The 20,350-nt window shown below is 48.1% G+C and overlaps 1 protein-coding gene across 6 annotated transcripts in view; it reads left to right on the top strand.

The window, feature by feature from the left end:
- HYCC2 (hyccin PI4KA lipid kinase complex subunit 2) overlaps positions 1-20,350 on the top strand; it is a 79,458-nt gene that overhangs the window by 43,216 nt on the left and 15,892 nt on the right. For 4 of the 6 annotated variants that reach the window (XM_077319137.1, XM_077319138.1, XM_077319132.1 and 1 more), the window contains exons 2-9: positions 5,848-5,928; positions 6,323-6,424; positions 13,065-13,244; positions 13,789-13,869; positions 14,232-14,347; positions 16,357-16,452; positions 18,634-18,750; positions 19,634-19,721. In XM_077319137.1, the coding sequence (XP_077175252.1) occupies positions 5,878-5,928; positions 6,323-6,424; positions 13,065-13,244; positions 13,789-13,869; positions 14,232-14,347; positions 16,357-16,452; positions 18,634-18,750; positions 19,634-19,721 (831 nt within the window). In that variant the 5' untranslated portion in view covers positions 5,848-5,877. Of the gene's footprint in view, positions 1-5,647; positions 5,711-5,845; positions 5,929-6,322; positions 6,425-13,064; positions 13,245-13,788; positions 13,870-14,231; positions 14,348-16,356; positions 16,453-18,633; positions 18,751-19,633; positions 19,722-20,350 lie in introns of those variants that run through there. The other 2 variants (XM_077319136.1, XM_077319134.1) reach the window with 2 other exon arrangements.

Below are 20,350 nucleotides of genomic sequence, written 5' to 3'. Positions count from 1 at the left end.
GTTAGAAGCTCTGCTACAAATGCAGCAATGTTCAGGGGAGTCTCGTCTGTTCAAATTTGTAGGGCAGCAACCTGGTCAAATATATCCACCTTTATAAGGCACTACAAGTTGCACACCTTAGATGCTGTGGACACAGCTTTTGGCAAAAGTGTGCTTCAACATGTGGTTCCTTAGGTTCTCGGAAGCACCCACCCTGTTTTACTGGGGACTGCTTGTTAAGTCCCAGCGAGGCGTCCTCCTGAATGTCAAGGGAGAACGACCATTGAATCACTTACCGTGAATGGTCCTTCTCCTTGAAGTCAGGAGGACGCATCGTCCCTCCACTTGCTTCTACCTGAACCACATGATTCTCAAATTTATTAAAATATAAAGAAATAAATATCTTTTTCTATGTATTCAAATTAGTTTACTCATATTAGGGGAGAGACCAAAAGTCAGTATAGTTTTTTTTATAGTATTGACATGTATTGACATGAAGTATGATAGTATTTTATAGTATTGACATGAAGTATGATAAATAAAATAAATAAATAAATAAATAAATGTTTAAAGAATTGTTTATTTGGAGAGGCTTGTCATCCAGACTGGAGCAGGGTGCCTCCCACCACGCAGGACAGGAAGTTGAAAATTAGTCCTGCCTCCCAGTTAAAGTGGCGGGAAACACCCACCGAGGCGTCCTCCTGACTTCAAGGAGAAGGACCATTCACGGTAAGTGATTCAATGGTCGTTCTCAACCTCCTTTTCTCCAGGCTGAACATTCCCAAGTCCCTCAACCTATCTTCATAGGGCTTGGTCCCTTGGCCCCAGATCATCTTCATCGCTCTCCTCTGTACCCTTTCAATTTTAACTACGTCCTTCTTGAAGTGAGGCCTCCAGAACTGCACACAGTACTCCAGGTGTGGTCTGACCAGTGCCGTATACAATGGGACTATGACATCTTGTGATTTTGATGTGATGCCCCTGTTGATACAGCCCAAAATGGCATTTGCCTTTTTTACCACTGCATCACACTGCCTGCTCATGTTTAGTTTACAATCCACAAGTACCCCAAGGTCTCGTTCACACACAGTGCTACCTAGAAGCGTATCCCCCATCCAGTAGGCATGCTTTTCATTTTTCTGACCCAGATGCAGAACTTTACACTTATCTTTATTAAATTGCATCTTGTTCTAATTTGCCCATTTTTCCATTGTGTTCAGATCTCGTTGAACTCTGTCTCTATCTTCCGGAGTATTTGCCAGTCCTCCCAATTTGGTGTCATCTGCAAACTTGATGAGAAGTCCCTCCACCCCCTCATCTAGATCATTAATAAATATGTTAAAATAAATATTTTATGGAAAATCCATGCTGACTTCCTCACACTCCCTATGCTGAACGTCTCCTTCCCCTTGTGGCTTCAGTTTAAAGCTCTCCTGATGAATCTCCCCAGGTTCCTGCCAAACACATTCTTCCCCAACTTCGATATTGATGTGTGCTTCCCTTGCCATGAAACGGATATTATTTACCCAGGGATGAACCAGCATCATTCCTCCTCAGTAGGAGCAGTGAAAGAGCTCTTAAAAGCTATTGATCTGTGAAGAGAAAGGAGAAGTAACCAATTTTCTCAACAGTTCAGTAGCCTCTGCTTTTACACATACCTTTTAAAAAAGGAAGCTCTACATATTTTGTAATATATTACAGTCTTTGGCACGACAGACATGTTCGCCTAAGAGACCTAGTTTGGGGTTGTGCGCTTCGGCTTGTTTTGGCCACCTTGGTGATCACCAAAGCCCGAAGCAGCACATAGGAGGCCAGCATGCAGTGTGGAAAGGAGGGGTGCCCCCTCCTCTCCACAGCACTGGCCTCCTATGCGCCACCATGGGCATTGGTGATTGCCGAGATGGCCGAGCCAAAGCGCACAACTCTACACCTAGTGAAGAAGAAGAAGAAGAGGAAGAGGAAGAGGAAGAGGAAGAGGAAGAAGAAGAGTTGGTTCTTAGATGCCGCTTTTCTCTACCCGAAGGAGTTTCAAAGCGGCTTCCATTTGCCTTCCCTTTCCTCTCCCCACAACAGACACCCTGTGAGGTGGGTGAGGCTGAGAGAGCCCTGAGATTACTGAAGAAGAAGAAGTGTTGGTTCTTAGATGCCGCTTTTCTGTACCTGAAGGAGTCTCAAAGTGGTTTATACTCGCCTTCCCTTTTCTCTCCCCACAACAGACACCCTGTGAGGGAGGGGAGGCTGAGAGAGCCCTGAGATTACTGAAGAAGAAGAAGAGTTGGTTCTTAGATGCCACTTTTCTCTCCCTCAAGGAGTATCAAAGTGGCCTACAGTCGCCTTCCCTTTCCTCTCCCCACAACAGACACCCTGTGGGGTGGGTGAGGCTGAGAGAGCCCTGATATCACTACTCGGTCAGAACAGCTTGATCAGTGCTGCAAAGGGGTGCTGAAAGGACATTGGAAGCACATTATCTAATGCGCGTGAAATTACCAAAATCATTTTGTATCCCACAGCCTTGCAAGTAATATGCGAAGAACAAGCACATTATTTGAACATGGAATCTTAGAGGCTCTGAGAGATGGAACTTGCTAGAGCAGGAATAATTAACATGTGTTGTGGGCCGGTCTCAAACCAGTGGGGACTCCTCAGCAAAAGAGTTGAGCTGGGAGAGCTCGACTCAGGCAGAATCCCAACAGAATGAGACAGAAGGGCAAGCTGTCCAGAAGCATCTCAGCTGTGCAGCCCTGCCTTCCCACCCAGGACCAGCTGAAGGTCTTTAGCACCCCAGAGACACCGCAGAACAATGCAGGCAGCATCTTAAAAAGGAGCTGCAGAATAAAATACGCAGTTCATGGTTATTGGTCTGTAGCCGCTTGCTTGACATGGATGAGTCTTCCTGGAGATGAGAGCTAGCATCTGCATGGAAAACTGTTGAAGGGCTACTGGGGTGCAACCATGCATGGTGCTTGCTGCCACTCACCTCGGTTGACTCCTGGAACTTTTGACCTCAAACCAGCCAGTTGGTCTTGGATTCCTGGATTGCCCTTGCCTGACCGCTTTGAGTTCCTGGCTGGCTCTGCTCTGCTCTGCTCAGCCAGCTATGCCTTCTGTAGCCTGAGCCAGCCAAACGTGGTCCCTGGCTGGGGTAGCCTTTGCCCTGCAAGGCCACCGATTGGCCACGGGAGATGTGACGGGTTGTGCAGAATAAAAGGCATCCCTGTTAAACAGAGTTTCCACCGGAGATGTTGAAGAGTTTCTCTTGCATTCAGGTGGGTGGCCGTGTTGGTCTGAAACAGAGCAAATTTAGAGTCCTTTAGGACCAACAAAGTTTTATACAGTTGCCCCTGTGGAAGTGTGAGTGCCCACGAAAGTTCATACCTTGAAGAAAACTTTGTTGGCCTTAAAGGTGCCTGACTGGGCTCTAAAGGTTCTCTTGGAGCTACGCCTACCCTTCCTCCCTGACATTCCTGGCTGGCTCTGTCTCCCGTGGCAGCCCTTCTCCCCGGGAAGGACTCGGAGACCCCAATGTGTGGGGAGCTTCCTTCCCCCAACGTTTGGCTGCAGAAAACCCTTTCTTGTTCTGCAGGGGAGGCCCTTTCCTTACCTTCATCTGTGAGGGGGGCAGCAATTGGAGGGAGGACACCGAATTGTTAAATGGATAGTTTGCAACTGGCAGTTCATCTTAGCTAAAATATGTTGGCAGCAATCAATTGAACGACTGAGTTTGAAGACGAAATAGGGTTGCCAGCTCTGGGGTGGAAAATACCTGGAGACTTTGGAGGCGGAGCTGAGAAGGGTGAGTTTTGGGGAAGGGAGGGGCATCTATGGGGTATGATGCCATAGCAGCGATTTCTCCAGGTGAGCTGACTTCTGTTTCCTGGAGATCAGTTGTAATTCAGAAGCGCTCCAGCCGCCTCCCTAAACGAAAAGCTTCATTGCCTGGTTTAGCTGCTGGGAGGGCTGAGCGCTCCGGCGCGGTTCAGCTGCCTCGGCAATCACCAAAGCCCGAGGAGCACGTAGGAGGCGGTGCCTGTGTGGGGCCACCGGTTGGCGCACCGCCACTGTTCCTCCTCTCCACGCTGCTGGCCTCGTCAGACTTTGGTGATCGCCGAGGCGGCCAAACCGAGCCGGAGCGCACAACCCTCGTTGCTTCGCCAGTGAGAAACAGGTCCAAAAGGGGACTTGTCTGTTACCTGCTCTCTAGGCTAAAATCTTGCACAAATGTTGCCCCGGCCCCTCATCTGTAGAATATTAGTGACCCTAGTGACCGTGGGGTTGTGGTTGGGATTCCAGAGTGAGGATGGACACATTTCCCTCGCAAGTATTGTTTGGGAGGTATCAGTGGCAACCTTGGGACGCTGCTTGTGTTCTGCTAATGCTATGGAGACAACATCCCATAATCTGTTCCCTTGCATGCCGTATGAGGGTGAAAGGAACAAGCTAATAATTCCCGCTCTCCCTCGCTTTAGGCCTTGGAGAGTTATTTGAAATATATGGGAAGGGGACGTCTTTTAAGATGTTGACTGGGCAGCAGGATGATTGTGGTCTCAAGCGATGTAACAAAATATTTCTTCTTGGTCTCTACCAAAAGCAAAGTTCTGTCTAAATGAATTAGCCAATTTCAGTAGTTTGCTGTGCTATTTTATGTTATCAGTGCTTGCTTTTTCACTTGGTGATCAATTGTATACTCTGTGCTGGTCTCCAGCCTTAGTAATCAGCTACTATTAGCTTTTTAAATGGATTTCCCTTTCTAGAATATAATTTCATATTTGCTTTCTATTGAATAGGCCACTGATTCTTAAGGGGGGCCATCCCCCAATTTTAGGGGTGCTTGAAATTCTGAGTTGCCCTTCTCCCTATTTGCAGTGTACTGAAATACTATTTACTTTAGAAGTTTACCCCCCCCCCGATTTTACCCCCCATTGAGAACGTGTAGCAGTTTATACTGTTCTGTATTCCTCTGAGGGTCAGCTGGAGTATTGGTTAAAAGTGGCAGGATCTAATCTAGAAGAACAGGCTTGATTCCCCACTCTTCCATATGCAGCCAGCTGGGTGACTTTGGCCAGACTCTCTCAACCCCACCTGCCTCGCACGGGGCCTGTTGTGGGGAGAGGAAGGGAAGGCTGTTGCCAGCTGCTTTGAGATTAGAGAGAAGCAGGGTCTACAAAGGAAGTCTTCTTCTTGTTCCATTATTTGTTTATCCCACTCCATGGATAGAATTCCATATTTGTTTCCCAAGCTCCTAACATGGCACGCAGTAAATAGGCACCAAACGTACCAATAAGGAGCTGGCCCAGGGCCCTCATTGAACGGGTGCCTCGGTTTGCCTCTCGTAGGCATTGATAGGCCCCTTTTGCCCCCCGAGAACCACTCCTGGCTTGGAGGGTGCTCAGCGATGACCTCCCTTACTTGGGTGGGGGGGTGGGAGCCTATTAAAGGCTCAAGGACCCTTGGGAGAGGAGTTTTTCCACTTCTTAGCAACAAATAGAGGAAACAGATACAATACTGTTATGATTTCAGGAGAACTTTGCAAGACTAGTTTTCTTTGTTCCATGGCCAGCTTTTTATCATTAGCGGATATCACATGGTTGTGTTCCATGATGTATTTCAGCCTGTTCTCTTTGCCTGTTCTTTGTACTATATTTGGTAAGAGAGTGAGCATGGATAGTCATGTTTGCCTTAGGACAGTGGGCACGTCTCTGTTCCTTTTCACCCTCCAAATGTACTAACTGCAGTAAGCATCACAATGAGCTTTTAAACAGAAATGGGGTGAAATTTGGAAAAAAGAAAGGGCTTGGGTTGCTTGAGGGTTTCTTCCTGGTATCTTGGTTTGCATGCTTTGTTGCTCAGTCAGTATTTTTCTTTGCAAAGGTGACAAAAAGGAGCAGAAGTTGTAAGAAAATGCTCGGAGCGGAACGCAGCGTGGTAGAAGAATGGCTGTCCGAATTCAAGGTAGGACACAGGAGGCTTTTGCTGCTTCTCTGGGTGGCTTCTGGACGGGGGGGGGGGGGGGGTGTTTGTACCTCTTCCCTTCTCACTGTCCTGAACTGGAGAGCTCCCGGTGGCCTAATCTTCTCAGATCCTCTGAAGGTCTCTTGCCTTGAAAACCGTATGAGGGTCGCTGTAAGCTGGCCCTGAGTTAACAGCATTTGCTGGCAGGGGCTCGTGGGAATTGTAGTCCATGAACTTCTGGAGGACCACAGATTGACTACCCCTGGCCTAGAGCACACGGGAGACCTTTGTTTTGGAGCTCTCTTCCTGGGTTGAGAGACACAGGCATTCACGGGGGGGGGGTCTGTGCTGAAAGGTGAGCTGCTCATTGTTAACACAGCCATTGTTCTTCTAGGCGTTACCTGAAACTCAAATCTCCAGTTATGCAGCCACGCTTCACCGGAAGAAAACCTTGGTGCCTGCTCTTTATAAGGTCATCCAGGATCCAAACAATGAGGTATGAAAGAGCCAGTTCATTTGATAGAACGACTCTGAACTTTTATTAGCAACCTCTATTTTGAAAGCATTGAAGATACTCGTCTATTACTTGGTTCGACAAAGGGGGAAATATTGTTTCCTTCCATCCTGCTTAATTCTGTTTTTTCTCCTTTGAGCGTTGTGGGACGCATTTCCAGCTGAGTGCGGTTTTGAGATGTATTCAGAATCGCTGCTTGGTTTGGGGGATAGATGTTGTACAGGCTGACGGATTTCTTTCCTGAAGGATTTCATTCTAAATCTGACAAGGGGGAGTAAAAAATACATCAGTAAAACACAAACCAGAAATGTTTAGTTCTGCTGTTAGAAGCAAGATACAGAAAAGAGATTCCTTCTGTCAAAACTAAATAGGCTGACCCTTGAGCCTTTAAAGTCAGCAGTGCTTTAGCAAAGCTGCGGGTTCCTTCTGTGATTGGGCAGCTGAGAACTGACAGAACTGTGCTGTGTTGTGCAGTGAAAATGCACCAGTTCACAGTCAGCTTAGTGGGACTTTTATACCATTAAACAATAGTAACAGACCCCATGTGGTGACATTCTGTCTGTTACATTTGAAACACTCTGACCTGGGTAGCCCAGGCTAGCCTGATGTCACGAGATCTCACAACCTTAAGCAGGTTACAGTCCTGGCTGGAATTTGGATGGGAGACCTCTAAGGAATACCTGCATCAAGATGTAGGGGCAGGCAACAGCAAACCACTTCTGAATGTCTCTTGCCATGGAAGCCCAAGGAGGCTCCATCACCATATTTGAAACTCCTGTCAGCTTCATAAGTAGTTTCCATTGTGTAGCTACTCGTTCAAGAAATCAAGGCACACCTGAGCATGTGAAACTACTTGTTTGGTTTGTAGGATAACAAAAACCGTAGAAGCCCAGATTTGAGGTTTTCTGAAAACAAAAGTTTAGACGGTCATGTAGGCAAATGCAAAGTAGTGATCAGAAGTAGGGCAGCACAGGTGAGAGCGGGTCTCCCCCCTCCCATATCATCCCCCTGGGGCAGACTAGCTGCAGCCCTCTGGGTAAGACCGCTTTACAATATGGCTGTAAAGCATCCACCAAGTTTTTGACCGCTAACATAAAAGAAGCAGGCAGCAAAAACACATAAAATCTCTATCCCTATATCCTGAGGAGCAAGAATAGAATGTTTTGAAAACGTCTCTCCAGTAAGCCTTGGTTAACAGCATGGTAAAATGCCAGCCCTTGCTTTTGACTACCAAACTATGGCAGTAGAATGTTATACTAATTTTCGGCTTTAAGAGCTTTTCACTTACGTGGGCTCTGCAGGATTTGCTTTGCGATTCAGTGGAATATATTCTCCCTCTGGAATGGATGACATCTGCAGAGAGGGTTTTGCCACCAGCTTGACAGGGAGGCAGGAGCTAAAAAAGAAGTCCCTCCCTCTGCTTCCGGTCCTGTGTTGTGGCCTCCCCCCCTCTCTCCAGTTGCTCTCCTGCCTTGGGACAGAGAGACTGCGTAGCATGACCTTTGTTGCGGTTTTCGATGATTTTCTAAGGAATTCTTTCTTTCCTCTCTTTCCCTTCCTGCTTCCTCACCCTCCCTTGTCTTTTCTCAGCTGGCTACTAATGTTTTTTTGGGTATAGGGGGGAATGAGGGGGCGGGCTTTATTGTAAAGGAAAAGATTTTCCACGCCATTCAAGCCGTGGCTGTGGCAGCCATTTTAGACACTCAGTTTATTTCCTGCTCAGCCTCTCCATTACCTGCAACGGAGCTTTCTTCCCAGGGAGACGGCTTCATCTCAAATGATGATCTGGCGGCAATCCAGCTTCAGAATGAGAGGCAACGGGCCCACCCGGTAGACGAAGCCCCGTGCAGGGCTGTCTTGACAGAGGCAAAGACAGCCCCTGAACATGTTCGGAGGTCTGAGGCGGCTTCTCACCATGGCCTCATCAGCCACCAGTGGACTTCAACTGAATGGCCAGTCCATCCTGCCGACGAGATTACGGCTCCTTTGTATCACCCCCGATTCCTATTCATCTAGTAGGGGAGGCCCAATCCTGCCTCATGCAAGGGACTGGCAGAGGGGTCATGGGCTCTGAGTCTCAGATCCGTGAGGCTTTTCAGGCACTTCAGCATTTGAATCCTAACCTGCTCAGGGCTATTAGGCAGTTCTTGAGGGACACATTTGTTTCATTGTGCCAACAAGGGCACGTTTTCAGATAGGGCTTGATCACTCCGTCCTTCCTACTACGATTGGCAGGATTTTGTTGAGGAACAGCCTCCTAATGATCATTGGCCCACGAAGGCGGCCCAAAAGTGAGGGGCTCCCACTTTCCTTCATGAAGAGTTCTCTGAGGCAGAGACCAATCTGAGGGAAGAAGTGGAATTTCTTTCTGATGTGGAGCCAGCTGAGGAGGTGCAGGTTCTGGATTTTTTAAAACAAGATTTCCAGTCTCTCCTCACCAAGGCCATGGCTGCTGTAAATCTTCCTTTATTAAATGCCTTTATACTCTCTTTATACTCTCCACAGGTATGCCGAAGAAATTCTTGAAGTTCCCACCGTGGATGTGCCCGTGGCAGCTATTCCTTTGGTGGGGCTGGCCTCGGAAGATGGCGAGGGAGACATAAGGGATGCCCTTGATAGGAAGGCAGAGATCCCAGAAGTCAATGGCTGTGACCATCAGAGCGGCTACTATCATGGCCATCGTTAACCGGACGGCCATAAGGAAACTAATACCATAAGGAAACTGGCCCAGCTGCTTCCCAGTGATAGTGCACGGTTATTAGAAGGAGCTAGTAGACTGCACAAGGGGGCGGCCTTTATCACTTCACTTCACTGTACTATTTTAATTCCGGGGCCATGGCCTCTTCTGCCATGGCATGGAGACTACTTTGGCTCAAGGACTGGTAGCGGACAACTGCTCTAAATCTATTGTTTCTGCTTACCCCTTCCAGGGGGATGGGCATTGGATTCCATCCTTGTTGAAACAAGAACCAAAAAATCAGGTCACCCTACAGGCCACCCAACACCTGTTAGATATCCAGGTTATAGAGACAGTGCCCCCTTTAGAGCACTTCAGATGGGTGTATTCACACTTCTTCCTGCTCCCCAAGTCCAATGGGGACAGGTGCGCAGTATTAGATATAAAACTTGTCAACATTCATAGGCTCAGGAGGTTTCAGAATTGAAACTCCCTGGTCGATCGCAGAGTCTTTGCAGGATGGAGAATATCTTAGTCCCTGGATCTGACGGAGTCCTACCTCCATATTCTGATTCACCAATCTCACAGATGTTACCTCAGATTTTGCGTGGGGAACAACCACTTTCAATATTGGTTTCTCCCCATTGGGTTGTCAACAGCCCCCAGACTGTTCTGTAAGATCTTGGTGAACTCCATTGTTATCCTACGGTCCATGGGTCTCCACATTCACCCCTACTGGATGATGTCGTCCTGAGATCCAGTTCCAGGGAGTCTGCAGTTGCTCATACGATGCAGACGGTCCACTGTCTGCAGAGTTTTGGAATTTTGATCAACACGTTGAAAAGTTGACTAGAGCCATCTCAATGGCTACAGTACTTGGGGGTCATTATCAACATGTCGCAGGGTAAGCTGTTTCTACCAAACTGGCTTCCAATTGCCTTCCCTTCCTCTCCCTACAACAGACCCCCTGGGAAGGAGGTGAGGCTGGGAGAGCCCTGATATTACTGCTTGGTCAGAATAGCTTTCTCAGTGCTGTGGCGAACCCAAGGTCACCCAGCTGGCTGCATGTGGAGGAGCAGGGCACCAAACCCAGATCACTAGATGAGAAGTCCGCCCTCCTAACCACTACACGAAGCTGGCTAATGAGTCTGTTAGTAGCCAGTACGGAGGCTCTTCAGTGGGGATGGTGGCACACCTGAGGTCTCTAGGCATTCCTCAGACTGTTTCAATTCCAGATCACTAATCGCCAGGACCTGTCAATCATCCTGACACTCCTCCTGAAGCAGAGCAGGGGAAGTTTTCTTAGTTCCGGAAGAACCAAATCTTGACAGATGCCAACCTTCTGGGATTGGGCGTACCTCTGGACCAAGCTTCGTCCCAGGGGGTCTGGTCTTTTCTAGAGTCACCCCTTCTGATCAGTGTACTGGAGGTAATGCTGATCTTGATTGCTCTGCAGGCTTTCAGTCACTTGGTTCACCAGAAGCATGTCTTAATTAGAAAGGACAATATGGCGGCCTGGTCTTACCTAAACCATCAAGGTGGCTCCAGATCCAGGTCTCCTCACAGAGAGGTTTCCAAGTTAATAACCTGGGCAGAGAAAAATATACTCTCACATCAAGGGAGGCTTGAACCTCAAGATCAACTGGCTTAGTCGCCAGCAAATCCAAGAGGGAGAATGGTTGCTGAAGACAGAGGTCTCCCACATGATAGTGAACCACTTCAGGTCTCCAGTGATCGATCTATTTGTGTCAGAGATGAATCATCAAGTAGACCGCTTCATGACATGCTTCTTCCACCCCAAGGCAGAAAACGTAGAGACGTTAAATGCCCCTGGTCCACAGGGCTCTTATCTGCCTTTCCTCCTCTGCCCGTTCTGCCCAGACTACTTTGCAAAATCACAGGTCTTTCAACAACAGTGATCTTGGTGCTTCCCCAATGGCCAAGATGCCCTTGGTTCTCCAGCATTCTACAGCTCTCAGTCGAACCTCATGCTTCCTCGGGCCTTCTTCATCAGGGACCAATTTGGCATCTGGATCCTACCTGGGTGAACTTAACGGTGTGGAAATTGAGAGGGCAGCCCTGAAGAAGGAAGGCTGTTCTGATGAGATGACCAATACCATTATGTCTGCTCATAAGAAATCGACCATCAGAATTTACAACATGACTTGGAATGTGTTTGTGAGGTGGGGCTATCGTAAGAAGGTGGGTACGCTCCATCTTTCAGTTTCTGACATCTTGAGTTTCCTTCAAGAAGGACTAGTGCAGGGCCTTAAGCCAGCCACCCTACACAGACAAGTGTGAGTCTTGGCCTCAATTCACCCACAGATTGGAGGTTTCCAACTCTTGACGCATCCTCGTGTCTCAAGATTCCTGAAAGGGGCGTCTTCCTTAGCCCCACCCTAGGTGCATAGGTTTCCCACCTGGAATCTCAATCTTGTGCTCAGAGCCCTCACCAAGAATCCCTTCGAGCCAATTTCTTCTATTTCTTTAAAGTGGCTCTGCATGAAGACCCTATTCCTCGTTTCGGTCACTTCGGCTCGACGCATCTCTGAGTTAGGGGCATTATTGGTGTAGTCTCAACTTTGTGGTTCTCACAAGGACAAGGTTGTGCGTCACACAGATCCAACCTTCCAGCCCAAGGCTTCATCTGTTTTTCACGCATCTCGAGAGATCAACTTGCTGTTCTTCTGTCCCAATCCTAAGGATCCCAAGGGCTTGGAATGGCATCCACTTCCCATCAGGAGCGCCCCCAAGGCCTTCCTTATCAGAAGGGAGAGTATAAGACATTTGGATAGTCTCGTTATTTCTGTTTTCCCTCCGTACCAATGTCCAAGGCAGCCATCCGGGGATGCCTCCATGTCTGCATAGCAGAGGCCTACACAGCTCAGGGCCAGAAGCCGTCCTCAGACATTACAGTTAGACGTGCAGCAGCTAATGCTGTACTGGCCAGTCGGGCTCCCGTTCTAGAGATCTGCAAAGCAACCACATGGTTCTCAGTGGCCACCTTTACTAGGCACTACAGAATAAAGGCCTGTAGTTCATCTGATGCCATTTTTGGCAGACACGTTTTGCGGCGTGTAGCGGACCAGGGTGCAGACGTCCCACCCAGGACCGATTAATGCTCTGAAAGCTCCTACTTTGCAGTTGTCCTCTGCTTCAGAGGGTAAACAACCAGTGGTCACTTACTGTGAGGGGTCATTCTCCTCTAGAGTAAGGAGGACATCTGCCTCTTTCCTGTCACACCCAGTTCCACTACACTCTTCAATTCGTGTTAAATATTTTTATTTCTTACCTTACTCTCCGGGTTAGGAGGTTGAATTGTTAGTTAAGTTTGTTTCAGAGCTCAGGTTCCTCCTGTTTTCTGAACTCTGGTTCCCTTCTTTTTCTTAAGTCGTTTTTATTGTTGTTGATGTAAGAAGAACTCTTAGCTCTTTGGAGTATCCCAACTGGAGAGAGGGGGGATGCCACAGCGCAGGACCGGAAGCAGAGGGAGGGACTTCTTTTTTGGCTCCTGCCTCCCTGACAAGCCGGTGGCAAAGCCCTCTCTGCAGATGTCCTCCTTACTGCTTACTTGTGGAAAATGTCTACTGGTCATTCTCATATTGTTTCTTACTGTACACTTCTTTAAATAACTGGTATCCCAGGCTAGCTTGACAATGTCAGATCTCAGAAGCCAACAGTGTCAGCCTCGATTTAGTTCCTGGATGGGAGACCACCAAGAGACATCCAGGGTGGCTCCACAGAGGCAGGCGGTGTCAAATCATCTCTGACTGTCTTTTGGCACGAAAACTTCTCTAGTGCTGCCTTCAGTGGGCTGAGATGGATGGCTTGTTTATCTATATATAAACCAGCTATTATGGCAACGCACTGCTTAGAAAATGATTTGCTCAACATTTATCACTAGGCCAGAATAATAAATAACCTGTGGTGTGTGGTCTCTTGTAGCTTCTGGAGCCCGTCTGTCACCAACTCTTTGAACTCTATCGTAGTTCTGAGGTTCATCTCAAAAGGTTCACGCTGCAGTTCTTGCCGGAACTGACCTGGGTGTACCTGCGGCTGACTGCCAGCAAAGACCGGCAGAGTAACGGCTGTATTGAAGCCCTGCTCCTGGGGATTTACAACTTGGTGAGTAAACCTGCGGGGGGGAGGGGGGAGGCAGCCGGGAAATGCTTTAAGCTTTTGTATCACACTTGACTGCAGCAGAATTGGGCCACTGGAGTCTCTTTCCCGTCCTGTAACCCATTTCCCAAGATTCTGAGCTCCTTGCAGTATTTCTTGCCAGAATACCTGTGTGGAATGAGAGCTCTCATTTCATCCTGATTTATTTTTAAAGGGCTATTTTTGACTTGGATTTTATTCAGCTCTTCAGGGGTTGTGTATTCCCCTACCACGGGGTGGGAGGACACACGGTGTGCATCTGTTTTTAAAGAGGCAAACATTGCTGGTTTTGAACAGGGGCTGTGGCATTTCAGGCATATCAGCAGCAGGCAGAATGCTGCTTACAGACTGCAAATGTATTAACAACTTGCCATCCCTTAAATTGCACCCCAGTCGCCTTTTTCTAAAAAGCTAGTCTTATATTTGGTAGTTGAAATCACTCACAGCGACGCAGCCTCCCTGATGTAGAGCAAGCCAGCACGGATTTTCAATGTCTTTCCTTTTGCCACAGGAAATTGCTGACAAAGATGGGAACAATAAAGTTCTATCTTTCACCATCCCTTCCTTATCCAAGCCTTCAATTTACCATGAGGTAAGAACACAGTTGCCTTTCCAAGAATGTGCAAGTCAAAATGAAAGCTGTGTAAGCATGCCGGATTCAGAAGCTAAGCAGGCTTGGCCCGGCTGGTATCCGGATGGGAGGCCCCAAGGAATGCCGGCATGACGATGTGGTGGTCGGCTATGGGAAGCCACCTTGATGGACTACAGTTCCCTTGAGCCCCCACCCAGCACAGTTTGGCCCCCCACCCCACATGGTGGCAGCAAAGCATTCAGTAGTTGTTGGTACAGAATGAAACTAGCTCATGGGTCCAGTTTTAAGAAGATTCTTGGCTGAGGTGTTTTGTTTTTGCCTCTTTTTTGTCTTTAACACCCTTCTCCTTTGGACTTCTGCAGCCGTCTACTATTGGATCCATGGCTTTGACGGAGGGAGCCCTGTGTCAGCATGACCTCCTCAGGGTCGTCTATAGTGACTTGCACCCCCAGAGGGAAACATTTACAGCACAGAACAGGTAAGGGAGGAAGCACGAGGTTGTTTAGCCACATTTCAAGGTATTTGGGGATCTTAAGGCACAGGGAAGGGAGGGGTGTCCGGCTTCTAAGTCAGAGACATTAAGAAGAGCAGATGTAGACCAGGGATCCCCAATTACGTGGGGTCTGTGGGTGTTGTAGCACTCACCAATGCCTGCTGTGGTGTCCACCGAGTGTTTGAAACGGGGCACTAACCCAGCAGAGCTTCCAGTTGTTTATTGTAGACGTAAGCAGTTTTTGAATTGCTTCAGCAGCAGTTGCCAGCCCAGCACCAGGACCCTGACTGAATACGTCCATTTTAAAAGGCATCCTGTAAAAAAGAGCTTTTGTCTGAAAAGTTGAAGTTACTCTTCAGTAGATTCCCAACCCACGTCATTATTAAACTCTGCGGGTCCCACAATCCTGAGAATCACTTTTCCTATGACCATAATGGGCAAATGGCCCAGCCATTACACAGTATAAATGTCCTTGATACCAACTAATATTTATTCGTAAGGTTTTGTTTAATACTTTACATCTCCAAGGGTTGTGGTTGGTAATAGCTTCAGTTTATAGCTCTGTCAAACGGTGAATGTATTTATTTATTTTTTTGATTTATATGCCACCTTACCCAGTGAACTGGCTCAGAGTGATTTACATCATATTAAGAAATATGGACAGAAAACAGTTCATTCAAATTAATTAAAAATCTAAAAAGATTTTAAAATGTTAAAGATATTTTAAGATGTTAAAATAACATCTAATACCAAAGCCAGAATAGCAGCATCAACCATCGGTTTGTCTTCTGTTCTTCCGGAGCCAGAGTAAGGTCTGGGGGTATCTTTTTGACAGGGAGGGCCTGGTAGATGTTACTACTTCACTGGCCCCGACCAAAAGCCCTGTCTTGCAGGCCCTGCCAGTTCAGAGAGGGCCCTGATCTCTTCTGGGAGCTCATTCCACCAGGTGGGGGCCAGGCAGCATATGCCTCCTTGGGGCCAGAGACCACCAACTGGTTAGCATTAGCAGAGCCGAGCCCTCTTGGGTGGTGTAGATTGAGAGGTGATCTCTCAAATATGCAGGACCCGTATCCTGCATGGCCTTGTGGGTAAGTACCAGAACCTTAAACGTGATCTGGAATCCAACTGGGAGTCAGTGCAGCTGTCAGAGCACAGATCAAACGGGTGCGTGTGCCCGTGAGGACCCCGGCCACTATAGCACATGAATGCCCACCCGGTTCTGTCTGCACTGTCCTGTTTTAAAACCACTCGTCCTGTTTGCCCTAAGGGTTTTGCAGCGTAGTTAATTATCTACTGCAAAGTGGAGTGGCTGCACCGTTGGACTGGGATGGGGAAAACCAAGATTCAGATCCCAGCTTGCTGCAAAACTTAGTGTCTTACCTTGGGCCAGCCACTCTCTCTCCACCTGATTTACCTCAAGAGATTGCTGAGAGTATAAAATGGAGGGGAGAGCCATGGATGCTTCTCTTGGGCTCTTGGGGGAAGCATGGAGAAAATGCACCACATAAACCATCAGTGCATCTTTAAACCGCCCGTGGTGCCGCGGGCACCACGGACTAAATAAATGGTTAAGGGCTTGCTAGGTGGGATTTGTCCGTGATGAGGAAGGGTCCGGATTGGACCCTTCCTCACGACAGACAATCGGAGGGACCAATCGGCAGGCGCGAAGCGCCTGCTGATTGGTCCCTCCGATTCCCAGCCCCAGCAACTGCGAGCCGCGCCTCTCGCCGCGTCAGGCCGCCGGCCAAGAGAGCCCCCGGCAGTCGCGCGGGAATGGGATTTCCTTGGTTACTAAGGAAATTGGTTACTATGGGAACTAAGGGAATGGGATTTCCTTGGTTATTTGATTCTTCGGGCACCTGCAACTTGTGAGACCTCTATTCCAAACCCAAGTGGGATGAAGCCAGATCTGTGTGGGCCGCTTGATGCAAAGACCTGGCAGCGCAATCATAGCCATTTCAGGATGCTCTTGTTTCTTTCCTCCCTGTCCTTAGGTTTGAGGTGCTGAGTTTTCTCATGCTGTGCTACAACTCCGCCATTGTCTACATGCCGGCCTCTTCCTACCAGTCGCTCTGTAGGATGGGCTCCAGGTGAGGACTGTATTCCGGATAACTCCTGAGAGGGAATCTTTTGCGGTGGTGTTCTTAAATAGGATGCACAGTTTAGTTTCCATCTATTGTAGTTGTTACAATGAATTTAGAAAAGAAATAGCTGGTTGTTGTAAACACAACTGAATGTGTTTGGTTTTTGTTTGAGTTAGTCTTTCACAGAAGACTAGGAAACAAAAATAGCCTTGGGACCCTTTGCAATTTTCTCTGTTAAATAGTTAATTTTTTTTTTTAGTCAAGCTTCATCATTAAACAATGAATTGTTCATTGGATCCAGTATCCTATGGGGCCAGGATCTGAGAATCATATGGACATATGGACATTCCTGGCCTCCGGGAGGCACGTCTGGCCTCAGCCAAGGCCTTTTTGGCCCTGGCCCCTACCTGGTGGAATGAGCTCCCGGAAGAGCTGCGGGCCCTGCGGGATTTATCAGCTTTCCACAGGGCCAGCAAAACAGAGCTGTTCCGCCAGGTCTATGGCTGAGGCCGGCACTTCGACGGTAGATCGGACCCCTCTCTAAGGTCATCTGGCGGCAGTTGGTTTTTTCCTCCCTGAGATATTGTTGGGTTATAGTATCACCGCCACTTGGCTTGGCTTAGTTGGGAGGATTTTGTATTTTAGATGGAGTTTATTGTATTAGGGGCTTTAATGGGGGTTTTATTGTCTGTGACCCGCCACGAGCCTGAGGGGAGTGGCGGGATATAAATCTAATAAGTAAATAAATAAATAAATAAGATTAACTACTTTTAGGGATGGAGAGTTGGCCAGTGGGATCCCTTATGTTCTCCTCTGACTCTCTCTTTCTGTTTGTCAGTGGTTGCCCCCCCCCCCCATGGGTCTGGGCTTGGAAGAAGGGTGATCTTGAAGCCCACTTCTAACTCATTGCTCAGTTGTTTTGGTGGTGATGGGGTTCTTTCCTAGAATCATAGAGTTGGAATGCGGGAAATTCACAACTACCTGCCTACCCATAGTGACCCCAATTCCATGCCTAAATGCTGCCCCCCCCCCGAATCCCTGGCCATTCTGGCCTTGAGGAAATTCGCCTCCCAATCCCAGAGTGGCGAGTGGTATTTGCCTGGGCCTGCAAGGAAGGGCCACAAGAGCCAAGCAGGGACATATAATCCCTTCTGCCCACCCACTCACAATCTGCCCAAGTTCACAGAATCAGCATTTCTGTAAGGTGGCTATCTAGCTTCTGCTTAAAAACTACTAAGGAAGGAGAACCCGCTACCCCCTGAGGAAGCCTGTTCCACTGAGGAACCACTTTAACTGTCAGGAACTTCTTCCGGAGGTTTAGCTGAGATTCTCACTGAGGCAAGAATCTTTGACCAAGCCAGAGGTCCCCGATGGGTGCCCCAATGTCCATCCACTTCTTTCTTGACATCTACCTTGTGTTTTTAGAAAGTGGGCAGAGCCATGTGGGATTCTTGAACAGCAGGGCTTCTGATTTGTTAGTGAGGATCTCATTTATTATATAGATTAAAATAACATTGTTTCAAGGGCAGTTGCCAGGGGGGTTATGCCACTTCCCCTCTGCAGTTGAGCTTTTTCTCTGTGGCCGTTTCCACTCCCTGTAGCGGCCGCTCTCTGCCAGATTCCCAAAGATGTCCATAGGCTCAAAAAGGTGAGGGACCCCTGGAAGGCGGAGGGTGACACTTCATGGTTTCTCCCATGTGCTGAACTCCTGTGGATCACTGATTCCTCCTGCTCCCAGTATAACCATCAGTAGTTGTTATTGTGACATTTAGGGACATCAGATAAACTAAAGCAGGGTGTGTGCTTAATCCTGGGAATCTTTGACTACATGGAGTTATAGTTAGAACGTTTAAAAATGTTAGTCAGTTGCAAATTGAATGGTTTTGCCAAGTAGGTAAATAGGATTTTCTTCATGAAATGTTGAGGCAAATTTTTTTCTGAGGTTTATTTTTTGTCAAGAGTTGCTGTGCAATTTTATGATTCATTCTCTGAAAGATGCTGCACTGAAGACCATTCATTTAAATAACAGCATTTTTTTTTAAACCGTCAGCACAGTCTCGTTTGGAGATTAGTCTTTATACTTTGTGCTGATTGTGTAATTGACTGTATGAAAACTTGCTTGCTCGAAATGTTTGTGAAGTCCAGATTGCATCTTCTTTCTGAAATGCTCTTATCATGTGTTGCTAGACTCTGTGTCAGTGGGTTTCCACGGCAACATGAAAAATGCTGGAAGGAAGACTGTGGCAGGGTCGTCGTGGACCCAGACTTCATGGTGCAACTCCTCACTGGAGTGTATTACGCTGTGTGAGTAGCTGGGGGCTAAGTGGGGGGAGGCACCAGTTTCAGCTGCAGGGGCGGCATCTCTTGGGGTCCAGCAGAGGTACTTAGGCCTGGAACGGTGGCTGCCAGTGAATATCCTGAATCTGACCGTATTTCCACTCAGACTGACTGCAGCTCTCCCAGGCCTCCTCGGGCAGAGAGGCGTCTTTCTCTTTCACTCTCCTCCTGGTCCTTTCACCTGGAGATGCGGGGGACCGAACCGCAGGCCTTCTGCATGCCAAGCAGATGCTCTGAGCCATAACCCCTCCCCTGGTTTTTTTATTGCCTGATCTCCCCCCCCCCCCCCCGGCTCTCTTGCTCCAATCAGCATTTGCGAAAATCTTTGCGGGGTGTAAATGAGCTCTTTTGTCTACCATCTTGCAACCCTGGAGCGCTGCACTTTCGGCTTCCTCTCTTTTTAGACGAATCACAACAGAAGACTGTGTACCCCCTACCGCTAATTAGACATTTTGTGAGTACACGTAGCTGTATGTATTTCTATGTTAAAACCCGGTAACGGATGTGTGCACTTGAATTAACCCTGAATTTAACGCTCCGTTTGCCCTTGGTTCTTTATGAGAATAGCTTTTGTGTGACGTGCTTCTACCAGACTGACCGAATGTGGAATTTGATTTCGATACTCTCTGGTAAAATAATCTCTTTAACTTCAGAGCAATGCTACTGTATTATAATGCTACTAATTAATACTGTCCTGGTTGGGGGCAGCGTAAGGAGGATGCTGCCCAGAACTCTGGATGGCTTTCCTCAGGCTAATGTTTAATGAAATTCTGTCAGATATTTATTTGAAAGGGCAAGGAAAATGATTCCTTCTTCTTCTTCTTCTTCTCCCTGTCTTCTCCCTGTGTAGATACAACGGGCAGTGGGAGCTTGGCCAAGAAGCCCTGGAGGACATAATTTACAGAGCACAGCTTGAGCTCTATTCTCAGCCGCTGTTGGTGAGGGGAAAGCCGCCTTCTCTTGAAACGACTGAAAATGTGCCTGTGCCAAGCTGGACGTGTGTCAAGGCTTGTGTGATGTGATGTCTTGGGAAGCAATCCAAAACCTAGCCGTGCCCAGGCACCTAAGTGTCTGTACTCTGGACCTGAAGCTGCACTAGGGGCTCTGTAGTGGGGATGAAAGGCCAGAGGTGGGCAGAACATTGGGTTGACTGCAGGTGGACCAGGGGGTGCTCCCCATAGTCTGCTATGACAGTCTTTTAAGAGGCCTGTGAATGCGTGGGTGTATGCTCTGGTTGCAATGCCGAAAGGAGCCCTGTCCTTGCAAATGCTGTGCAGGCACAGGACATTCAGGATTGAGCCCTTTGTGTTAGCCCCTGCTACTCCCTGTCCTGACCTGGATAGTCAAAGACTGTTCAGGTTTACCACATCTCAGAAGCAAGGCAGGCTAAGTTCCGGTTGGCATTTGGATGGGAAGCCCCGGGTCATAACCTGGAGGAAGGCCATGGCAAACCACCTCTCACTGTCTCTTGCTAGGGAAGCACTAAGGGGTTGCAGTGAGGCCTCTGGCACTATAACAACGTCCTGCTCTGAGACAACTAGAATTAGGAGTGTGGGTGGGGAGACAG

The sequence above is a fragment of the Paroedura picta genome, chromosome 2, assembly GCF_049243985.1.
Source record: "Paroedura picta isolate Pp20150507F chromosome 2, Ppicta_v3.0, whole genome shotgun sequence".
NCBI classification, from domain to species: Eukaryota; Metazoa; Chordata; class Lepidosauria; order Squamata; family Gekkonidae; genus Paroedura; species Paroedura picta.
Note: the sequence above shows the minus strand (reverse complement) of the source record. Positions and strands in the feature narration are given on the sequence as shown.